Here is an 11986-nt window from a genome sequence, read left to right as displayed (position 1 = left end):
GGGGTCCCCAGGAGCCGCGGCCCGCCGTGTTCCCGCGCCTCGGCAGCAGCGGCCGCGGCCGCGGTGGGTGCGCGCGGCTACCCCGGGCAGCCCCGCCCGCCGGCGGCAGCACCGTCGCCTCGGCAGCCCAGCGGGTCGCGGACACCTGGGGACCGGCCGGGGGGCGCGGGCCGCGGCAGGCGGCGCTGTGGCCAGGTCCCTCGGCGGCCGCCTGAGGGAGCGGGGCAGGCGCGGTGGGTCGGGCCCCGCCTCCGGCTCCTGCGCGGCCGCCTCCTGCCGCGCTCGGCCGGCACCCGCGGTCCCCGCGGCGCCGCTCCGCGCCCCCCGCCCCGAGCGCCCACGCGCGGGGCCGGCGGGGCCTGGGAGGGGGCGCTGGCGCGCGGGGCCATGGTCGTGGCCCCCTGACGGGCCGCGGCCGCCTCCATGAAGCGGAAGAGCGAGCGGCGGCAGAGCTGGGCCGCCGCGCCCCCCACCTCGCGGCGCGGCTCGTCGACCTCGCGGAGCGTGAAGAAGAGCCGCAGCTCTGCGTCGCAGGACCTGCGCGGTCTGGAGCAGGATGGCCTGTACCTGGACATCACCGGTGAGCCGCCGAGCGAGCTCGGGGAGGGGCCCCGGGACGTGCGCCACCGCGGGGGGTCCCCGCCGCGCACCCCGTCGGTCGAGGCTCTCCCGGGCCCGGCTGACACGCCCCCCCGCCCCCAGCCCCGGCCGACCACACCCCCTCCAGGTGCCCGGCACCCTGGCAGCGCCCCCCACCCCACTTTCCATCTGGGTTTGTTTCGAGCTGTAACTTTATCGGTTTTGCACCCCCCTGCGCGAGCGAGCCGGGCCGAGGTCACCTTTCTGAATTGCTGGCGTCAGGTCGGAGCCTCGGGCTTTTTCTAAGTTTGAATTGACGCCGCTTCCAGGGGTGGCGGGCTCGGTGGGCCCCCGCACGAGTCTGAACCTCTGAATCACCCCTGAGGATTCCCCGAGTGCGCCGAGCAAGCCGGCCCCGCGCTGCCTGGTTTGGCATTGCCAGAGCTCGGCCGCTCGGTGGGTAATGGAGTCCCGCCTGGGGCGGCTTTCCCTGCCTGGCCCCGAAGCCCAGTCCTCGCCTTGAAGCTCTGGTCCCGAGTACAGTTCCCCCCCCCCCCCCCCCCAGTGCGCACACACGAGCACACTCCAGACCTCCTGGGGATAATCCCCTTCCAGCGTTTAAGGAAGGAATGTTGATGGCTTTGGGCAGACAGCGTGCTAATACCCGGAGTGGTCACGCTGGAGAAAATGCAGCCGGCCAGAACAGGTAGAAAAGCAGCCCTTTGCCAGCTGTTGTTTTTATTATTAGTGCCCAGCCTGCAATTCTTGAAGACTATCCGTTCAGCCTGGCAGTTGTTGGCTTTGCCAAGATTGACACTGAAACAGTGAAGGCGTTCAATATGATGCATGTGGCGACGCATTAGGAGAGAATTTGCAGTTGTTTTCGTGGCGTGGAGCGTGTAAACCTCGGCGTGTGGGGGCTTATCATGTTTCTCGGCCTTAGCCTTTGTTATCCAGGTGAGCTGGAGTGGTCAGAATTAGAAAGTGTTCGAACAAACACAGAAATTTTGTCGAAATTTTCAAGCTTGATGGACATTCTGGAAGCTAAAACTGAGGTGTCTTGACACAAAGATGAGAGTAGGGAGAAGAGCCGAAGGGTTTCTCAGCGTGGGGTGAATGGCCTTCAGGAACGGAGGGGGTTGGAAGTGGCTGCCTGTCCTGGGGTGGCGTCTGCCAGGGTCCAGCCTTAACTCCTGACTCTCCAGGAGGTGAAGTTCGCTGGCCGAGGTAGAGACCAGTGCCACTACTGGGTGCACTCCAGGGAAGGTGACCCTGCCAAGGAGGGCTGGGGTGAAGGACCCACACTTTTCTTATGCCTTTTATTTATACCTTTTCAAGGGAATTCGGTCTAGTAACATTTAATTTTAAGGCAAGTAATGCACTTACGTGGTCAAAATTCTTAATTCTAAAGATACACTTGAGTGAAAAGTTGGTCCCAACCACCGGGTGTCTTTCCCCGGGGACAATTTAATTGCCGAGTTTCTTGTTAATTCACACAGCTCTGTATTCTCTACCATAGCCAGGCACTGTAGTGCAGAGCTTGTTGTTTTGCAGTTTTTTCTTCACAGTATTAGAATGTTTGTTTGCATTAGTATATGCAGAGCTGCCTCGTTTGATTTCTAATTATCACTTAGGTCAACGAAGAGAATAGCTTTAAAAATATAAAGTATGAATAAGCACATGTAGATTTAAATGTACATATGTTTGATAACCTATTTAGAGAGCTTCTTATTAATGAACATTTAGGTTGCCTCTACTCAAAAGAGGAGATTTTTGACTCAACGTCATTGTGATAAATTTCCCTCCTCCTTCATGGAGAGAAAAATGCACTGTGGCTGGCTTTTGTGAGGCAGTGAGAACTGAATTAAATTCAGAGAATGTGACCAAGCAGAATACTGAGAGAAGAGTTAGTGCATGATATAAAATCAAAATGCTGTTATTTAGATTATAAGCCCGGATAATGGAAGGCTCAACATCAATGTAAGCTGCCAAGGGGGGAAATAAGGGAGTCTGCTTCTCCTGGGATTTCTTCAAGTGTCCCTTAGTGGTAATTTCAACTTTTTGGGGAAATGATACAAAATCAGTGTTTTGCTGTGATATACAGGACAGATTAAAGTAACTTTGGGTGCAAATTACTTTTTTTATTGGGTTTGTGGGGAAGGTCTGAGGCCTGGTCTCAGCAAATGGCAACCTGGTCCTATCCTATCAACTCATTTTGCCTCAGTCATTGTTTTCTTAATTTAAAAGCAGTGCATATACATTTTAAAGTTGAACATTACCGAAGGAGAAACATAAAGTTAGTCTCCCTCTCCTGGTAATATTTTCTTTCCCTTTAATTTTCTCTGCGTATTTAAGTTTCTTGAAATTGTGCCATACCAGAAGGAACAGTTCTTTTTATGACTGCATGGTATTTCATTGTACAGCTGAATGTTGATTTACTTAATGGTAATAAATGAATCACTGAGTTTTTCAGTCCCTCTTATAAATGGCTGCAGTAACATAAGTTACATACCTACCCACATGTGTGACTGTATCTGTTGTGTAAACTAGAATTGAAAGTACAGGTAAAAGTATACATGGATTTATCCATTCATCAGTGGACTTTTGGGAGATTAAGAATAATGCTGTACAAGTTTCTGTTTGGACAGGTTTATCAATTCCTTTGGGTATACATCTAAGAGTAGAATTATTGGATCACGTGGTAACTCTTTAACATTTTGAGGATCTGCCAGACTCTTCTAAACCAGCTGTAACACCAGCACTCCCACCAGCAGTATACTAATTATTTCACATACTCACCAACACTTGTTACTGGATTGTGAAGATTCTTTTGCTATGGGGTTTGTTTTGTAAAAATTAATGCTTGCTGTCACTTCTGCCCACTCTACCCTTAAATCCTTAACGTTTTATTACTTTAGACCCTTGACATTTTTATTGTAAACTATTTTATCTGTCTGTTGAACATCTGTAGGTCCAAGATATTTCATGTGTACATTTAACATTGGAATGTGTAATGCCTATTTTTGTTCCTGTAGTTAAGTGGTTGCTGTTATTTAGAAGATAATCACCTTGCTACACTCATATTTATTTTGGTAGAACACACTAATGGGGGTTTTATTCCACTGAACCCCTTCAATCTCTAATTGTCAAGTGCAACAACATGGAGTTTTGCCTGAGCTTTACTCCTCATACAGTTCCAGTGCACTGTACAAAAGAAAGGTCAGACACATAGTGTAAACTGGACTGGTTTTCCCTTATCTAAAAGTGGAAGATCCCTATGTGGTATGATTTGGAAGGTTATTTTTGGGGTCTAGGAATGCTCAGATTTTTTTTCCTGTAATTTAATGGTAATAGCATTTCCAGACCCCAAAAATAACTTGCCAAGTAGCAAGTAGGAATGTTCCACTTTTACATTAATGCTAAAGAGATACTGAGTAATGATATGATTAGAATGAGTTGTTAGCCAGTAATGGAGCTAGAGGAACAGGGGAGACAAAAGAGGATTTTCAGTGGAATTGGAACTAGCTAATGCACAGTATGGGAGTAATACCAAAGAACAAAACGTTGGGTTTTTTATTTGCGTATGTACCTCCCTGAAACTAGAGGTCTAACCCTTTTTAATCTCTGTATTTCCATCCCTTAAATAGCACCCTCCATAAATAACAGTGCACATTTTTTCTTTCCTCCATATTGATACAGGAAAACATTTTTTAGACTAGAATACTACTGCAAAATCTCTGTGTTGGGTCATTTATAGCATTTAGCAGTTAGTACAGAATTTCAATTTATTTAATATTTTAAATTTCTGACTGGTAAAGAAAGTTGGCTGAAAACTATTCGATTCATAATGGTTTGTCTTAAATACAATATTTTGGTGTTTGCTATGATGTTCTTTTAAAGAACATCGCTAATTTACTATTACTATGACAGTAAATAATTTTATTGTTGAAACTATAGTGAAGGTCAGGATTGTCATTCAAAACCCATATTATAATGGTATATTGATACTCATCAAATAAAATTAAACATAAAACACTGCTCCCCTCACACTGGATGGCATTAGACAGAGAAAACTGTACATTAGTTCAAGAAGTATTTATTGAATGTTTACTATGTAAAATAGTCATGTTTATTCATTGTTGTAGTGATGGAAGTGTTACCTGGAGCACTGATTCAAGGAGGACATAAATTCATTTTTCTTCAAGAGTTTCATAGAGTAGGTTATTGTTTCAGTAATTGCAGTTTATCAAACTATATAGTGTTCATTTTCTTGTCCATGACTTATTCTGTGTCTTTACTTTTAGATTTGTGCATGTGAGTTTATTTCCTTGGTTTATGTGCTTGCTTAATTCAGCAGCTTTACTTTTGATGATATCTTATTAGTTTACTGATTAAAGTCTAATTTCTTAGGTATTTTTGCACTGCACACAGACAGTGTTACTGCATCAATGGTCATAAAAAATGATTGTATGGAAAGATGAAGGGAAAATGGAATACTGAATTTAAAAGGTGGCATTCATGCCAAGAGTTACCAAGATTGCACACTGTGACTTCTTTGGGCCTTGGAATGAGAATGAATTTCTTCAGTTCCTGTTGTGTTAGGGAGAGCTGGAGTGAAATTTCTTGAGGCGTTTTAGGATCCTTGACATACCTTGGGAGTTGCTGAGACTGTCTCTGGGGATCTCTAAAGTGATGGATAAGTGCTTTATTTTTTTAAAGAATTTCAGGAAATCCCCTAGAATTTTCATGGTTGTCCATGCTGCCCTCTAAAGAATCCAAAATCAGAGATTTTTTTTTTAAAGATTTATTTTTATTTATGCATAAAAGAACTATGGAGTAGGCCAGAGGTATGGGGGGGGGGGTGTGAGAGAGAGAGAAAGAGAAAGAGAAAAAGAGAGAGAGAGAGGGAATTCACCGAGACAGAGTGGGAAGCAGAACAGTCTCTAAAGAATACAAAATCAGAGATAATTTTGGCCAAAGTGATGTAGTTTCCTTTTGGACAAGCCAAGACTACTTGACTTTCATCCTTTCTGACAGATAACACTGCTTCCCAGGGTTGTACATAACTATTAAACATCTCCTATTTAGTCTTACACTACCTACGCTAGTAAATGCATCATTGTAGATGCTCAGTAAGTAGTCTCTGTAAAGTTGAATTTAGAGAGATGAATAATTACGTAGCGAATTTGGGAAAATGAGCAAACTAAGATATTTAAGGTCTTCCAGAGCACACACTGTTTTCCAAATTGGCCATCCTCACAGCCCAAATTTTCCAGATAATTCACTTACTCAAAAAATGTGTACTGGATACCTACTCAGCCAAAGTTTTTTTTCAAGTGCTAAAAATAAATCACTGCTGGATATAGTCCCTGATCTCATGGGTTCTATGCTTTCTGTGTTAATTGAGGAAACAACTCGGGGGTCTAAAGGAGACCTAGTGAATAGCAGTACCATTGTGTGATTGAAGTCTGGGGAAGAAAAACTTCAGTTGTACAATTTTTGAAGAGCTAATTCTAATGGTTTTGCATGAAGACATTGGAGAAAGCTAGTCTCTGCCCACACAAGGATTGAACACAGCCAGATTATTAATAACCTTTTGGAGTCTTGATTCTCTCATATTTAAAAATAAAAAGTCCATAGTGGTTGGGATGGTGAAATGAAGGAGATATAGGTGAAATGCCTGGCGCAGTGCCTGACACACAACACATAACAAAAGATCCCTAGTCCCGTCTTATCAGTGAGCCCCGCAGTGGGGAAGGCCAGGATGCTCAAGGCAACCAGAGACAGTCATGGTTGGAAGGGCTTCAAACTCAGAAGCAAACACTTCTGCATACATGTACTTGCACAAAAGGTTCAGTGAATCAGCCCAGTGAAAATGCAGTGTGTTCCTCTCTGCTTCTAAAAGTGATGTTCAGGGCAGAAATCCTCCAGATGAGGCTGGCCCCACCTTGATAATCTTTTTCTGCCTTGGGAAAAACATAAATGGTGTCTCTTGTAAATTCCTTGTAACAGGAAGAATAAGCCAAATCATTCCTTCATTTTGAGGCTATTATGTAATTTTATTATACTGAAGAGTTTGTTGTTTAATATTAAATTGCAGGAGTCTTAGAGATGGGGAGAGCCTCAGGTAGAAGGTTATATAAAATAAAACAAGTACATTAAATGCTTTATTGATAGAATTAGAATTTTCAGAATGATTAATTTAAAGCATGATTGTGCCTAAGTAATTTGTTTTGAAAGAGTATTCCACAGATCCAAAATATTTGATTATCTGTGGTATCTATAATTGTCAGACCGGATATATTGTTTTCTGTTTTGCTGTAAACCAAGTTGCTTTTTGAAGGACTTTTCCATGCTTAATGTGTAGCCCAGGGACCCAATTTATTTGCAAGGACTGGGAATCAGGCATAAATAAGAAATATATCTTGAAATTTTTTTTTACACTGGGAAAAATATTCAGTCATCACTTTTGTTTTCCTTCCCATTCTGTTATGGGGCAGTCCCTGGGGAAAAAGGGAATGACGTGGTTTGTGAGTCTTCACCCACATCTCTCAGTATATAGGACAAGACCCAAAGGCAGACACACAGAAAAATAAAAAGGGTTTATTTGCATAGGGAGTGAGGCAGAGAGAGCTGAGAGAAAGGAAAAGGAACAGAAAAATCTACTGACTGCATGAGGCAGGCAAGATGCTGTCTTGTGTTACCAGTAGAGTGTGTGCTGAGCAGAGAGAGATGCAGTGTGAAAGCAGAAGCCACACTAAAGCAGGTGGCCCAACTGTGCTTTTTTTTTTTTTTTTAGATTTATTTATTTATGCATACAAGAACTAGGGTAAAGGCCAGAGGTTCGGGTGGGGGTGTGGGGGTTGAGAGGTTTCACCAGAGACAGACTGAAGAACAGAACAGGAGGAATGACTGAAATGCACTGCTGAGGGGAGCAGCTGGTGAGTCAGGAGAGGTCTGCTGCGCCACATGGGTAGCTCACTGGCTGGGGATCAAACTTGTGCTACAGTGCTGGGGATAGCTTCATAGGTTGAGTCTTAGTCCCTTGAAGCACCAGGGAAGCTCTGTGCTCTGTTTTTTAAAGGCCACATGGTAGTTTTACCCTGCCTCTAGTTCCCAGCAACTTTCATTCAGGAAGTCAGAGGGTGGAGTCTGGGAAGTTCCATCTTTCCATCAAGTAGGCTGTGAGCCTCACACAAAGGCTTGGAGGTTGGTGTAACAATTTCCTCACTCAGTTTTTGTCACCACTGCTGTGGTGGTGAAAGTCAGATGTCTGGATGCTAGGATGCAACTTCAAAGGGCAGTTTTCCCTAGGTTTGCAGTGTAGTCAAAGGAAATAGCAATCAGTAACAAGGCATTGTATAACAAGTGTGGAAAAGTCATCTTCCATTTCTAGAAAGTAATCCATGTCAAAAAGAAAGGGAAAAAGACATCAAAAAATGTTTAAGAGAGGCTGCTATTAAAATTATTTTTTCTCTACTTCCCAGTTTCGTCAAAAAGTACAGCAAAATGTATTTGTAAGCTACATCCACTTCCAATTCATTTGATCCTTTTTTTTTTTTTTCTTTCCTCACTTAAACTCATAGGGAAGCTACTAACTAAGCAGAATTTCTGTTAGCTGTTTGGAACTTTCCATGAGGGACCTTAGATTGAACTCTCGACATTCAGCCTTTCCAGGCCTCAGAAGCCATGTCGTGGTGTGGTCTCATTAGATTCCACCTGCAATATTTGTTCTCTCTGGGGTGACTAAGCCTGACAATGGAGATTAGCTTCCCTATTTCCCAGGGAGGTCTCTGGCACTCTACAGATAAGGTGGCAGACTCTTTTTTTTTAGCTGTTCACTCTCAAGGGAGTTGTGAGATTCCTATCAAAGTTGGGGTAATATAACCTTGTTTCCAATTCTCTATTTAAGAAGAAAAAAAAAGAAAAAGAATTAAAATTCCTTATTGACAGATACACATTACCATGAGTAATAACATTTACTACCATTTTTCCATATTATGATGGTATCAAAGAGAAAAAAATGCAAACACAATTTAGTTTTGCCCCCAAGATACATTTAATGTTGTTGCAAATTATGGTCAGTTAAAACAAATTTCCCTTGAATTAAAACAAAACAAAAGAAAACATTTCATGCAAAAACTTGTTAAATTTGTGTTAATCTTCAACAATCCATTCAGCCTTATGTCGAAGAAAAGTCTCAATTGAAGAAAAGTCTCAATCGTGAGTTCTGTCAATTACCATGGATTTTAAAATATTGTTGATGTCTTTCTCCTGTTAATTTTCCCAGAAACAATTTCTGCAATTGTCAAAACTGATACAACCAAAACTAAAACTCTGACAACATAAAGGACAAGGAAATTTGCATAACATCATAACTTAACAACATTCTAGAAAAATAATAACCAAAATTGACAAGCCGTATTATACCAGAACATATCGGACACTTAAGAAGTTTTTTAAGAACAGCAGTATTAATAAGGTTAAACATTTTCCTTGTGATAATGCTTGCAATTAAGTTCCAGTTTACCAGATAAATGGCAAATAGGCTCCTCTCTATTGTCTTCCCCTTAAGAAAAAGGGAGAAAATTTAAGGGGCTACTTCAGAAACTTTACTGAGGTTCCATAAAATTGTCAGTCAAGCAAAAGAAGACCAATTTTCCCTAATTTAGATTTCTGAGAAGTTTTGTCATAAGTGTTGAAACATCATTTAATTACCCAGCAGTGGCAATTTAGGATATCAAAGGTCTGATGAGACTCATCAGTGCAATGCTGACAGCCAAACTGTAACTTACAAAATCCCTATTTTCCCAGCTCCCATTGTAACCGGCATTTAAAGACTTAAGCAGTTTACCTGGGCTTCCTCTTCTTTGCAATATTTACCCAACACAGATGACACAGGTAGAAGAGCGGGAAAAATTACACTTAGTAACATAACTTTAAAAACATATATTTTGAACCAAACTATTAAATTCCAAATTAGTTCTCATTAACCGATCATTGTCCCAAAGTACGCTTTTTGGAAGCACCGGGACCAGTTTCCATTATATTTTTGAACTCAGCATTGTTATAGGCACTGTCTATAACAATTTTTATCCTTCAGAGGCCAGAAAAGACACAGAGGGGAAGACATACAGACATACAACATTTAGAAACAAATAGCTTCCTTAGTTTTCATTCAACCCACATGGGATATTTATGAAATTGCAATTTTATTTATATTTTCAAATACCTAGAGTTTTTTTTTTAAAGATTTATTTATTTATTTATCTATTTATTTATTTATCTATTTATTTATTTATTTATACAAGAACTGGGGTACAAGCCAGATGCGCGGGAGGATGAAAGGATTCACCAGAGACAGAGCAGGGAACAGAACAGGCAGACTGATGAAATACACTGCTGAGGGGAGCAGTGGGTGAGACAGGAGAGGTCTTCTGCACCATGTGGGACCCTCGCCGGCAAGCCGGGATCGAACTGGCGCTGCAGAGGCTGCGGACAGCTTCACAGCGCAGCGCTCAACCGCCTGCGCCACCAAGGGAAGCCCACAAATACCTAGAGTTTTCTCTTTGCTTCCTTTTTAGGACAAACCCTTGTTTTCTGAGACTAAATTCCTTTTGCCACTCACTGCCTGATGGCAAAAATTCTTTACTCACACTAAAGTAGCCAGGTTGTTACCAGAAACACACACATACCCGCAAAAACAGTCTATAGGGGGCCTCCCCTGTGGCGCAGCAGTTGAGCGCTGGGTTGCGAAGGTGTGCCAGTTTGATCCCCGGCTGCTCCCCGGCCACCGGAGAAGGGTCCCACATGACACACAGACCTCTCCTGCCGCCTGCTGCTCCTCTCAGCAGTGTACTTCAGTCCTGCCTGCTCTGCTCCCTGCTCTGGCTCTGGTGAATTCTCTCACCCTCCCGCGCTTCTGACTGTGCCCAGTGCTTGTATAAATAAATAAATAAATCTTTAAAAAAAAAAAAAACCAGTAACAGTCTATAGGGGCCTCCCTGGTGGTGCAAGGGGTTAAGACGCAACCTATGAAGCTATCCTCAAGCTATCTGCAGCCACTGCAGCATGAGTTCAGTCCCTGGCCTGGGAGCTACCCACATGTCACAGCAGACCTCTCCTGACTTGCCCACTGCTCCCCTCAGCAGTGTATTTCAGTCAGTCTGCCTGTTCTGTTCCCCACTCTGTCTGTGGTGTATCCTCTTACCGGCCACACCTCTGGCCTATATCTCAGTTCTTGCATGCATAAATAAATCCTTAAAAAAAAACAGTCTATAAAGAGATAACATGGCTCCCTGGTGGTGCCGGTGGTTGAGCGCAGCACTGTGAAGCTGTCCGCAGCCACTGCAGCACAGGTTAGATCCTGGCTGGCCGGGGAGATACCCACATGGCACAGCAGACCTCTCCTGTGGCGCCCGCTGCTCCCCTCAGCAGTGTATTTCAGTCATTCTGCCTGTTCTGTTCCCTACTCTGTCTCTGGTGAGTCTTCTCACCTTCCTGCACATCTGGCCTGTACCCCGGTTCTTGTATGCATGGATAAATAAATCTTTAAAAAATAAAAAAAGGAAAAAACAAACATAAAAAAACTTCACAAATATCAAATTGTGAATAAAATCAGATGTTGAAAGCCAAAATCAAAACCAAGTGCTTCCAGTGGAGTCAAATTCCCAAAGCTCAGGAATATTGTCAGCAGAGGTCACATGTTTTTAAATGCCATTCTACATTCTACATACCTTAGAATTTGGAAGGAGAAATAAAAGAGTTGTGTTAGAGTAATTACCAAAAGAAGGGTCATCATCTTAGGATTTCCAGTATTTAGCAGGAAGTCCAGGTATAATAGATACAATCTTAGGGTATCATGCAATAGAAATTGAAAGAGAAAACAAACATTTAAGCTTTTGTCTTTTTTCTTAAATATCTAAGGTCTTTGACAGATTTACAAGGCTAAAGGGTTTTGGTTTCTGGGTCATTGTCTTGCAGGACTTTTTCATTCTGAAGTGGTACACCCGGGGTTTATGCCTGAAGTTTCAAAGAAGTATGAGTGATTATCAAAATATAGGGACGGGCCTCCCAGGTGGCACAGCGGTTGAGCGCTGGGTTGCAAAGCTGCCCGCGGCCTCTGCAGCACCAGTTCGATCCCTGGTTGCTCCCCGGCCCCGGAGGAGGGTCCCGCATGGCGCGCAGACCTCTCCTGCCACCCGCTGCTCCCCTCAGCAGTGTGCTACGGTCCTTCTGCCTGCTCTGCTCCCCGCTCTGGCTCTGGTGAATTCTCTCACCCTCCCATGCTTCTGACTGTACCCAGTGCTTGTATAAACAAACAAACAAATAAACAAATAAATAAATAAACATGCCTCTATTAAAAAAAAAAAAAACACACCAAAATATAGGGACCAGACCATTTTTC

At 43.4% G+C, this 11986-nt stretch overlaps 1 protein-coding gene across 3 annotated transcripts in view; it reads left to right on the top strand.

Annotated features, from left to right (window-relative positions):
• Positions 1-423: 423 nt before the first annotated feature.
• The window catches only part of CDC14B (cell division cycle 14B), a gene marked incomplete at both ends in the record, with an annotated part of 95916 nt that continues 84353 nt past the window's right edge, over positions 424-11986 (top strand). For all 3 annotated transcript variants that reach the window (XM_084236538.1, XM_084236535.1, XM_084236536.1), the window contains one exon: positions 424-580. In XM_084236538.1, the coding sequence (XP_084092664.1) occupies positions 424-580 (157 nt within the window). The remainder of the gene's footprint in view (positions 581-11986) is intronic.

Source organism: Talpa europaea, assembly GCF_964194135.1.
Source record: "Talpa europaea genome assembly, chromosome: 7".
Classification (NCBI taxonomy): domain Eukaryota; kingdom Metazoa; phylum Chordata; class Mammalia; order Eulipotyphla; family Talpidae; genus Talpa; species Talpa europaea.
The sequence above is the reverse complement of the archived record's forward strand: the minus strand, read 5'-3'. Positions and strand labels throughout refer to the sequence as shown.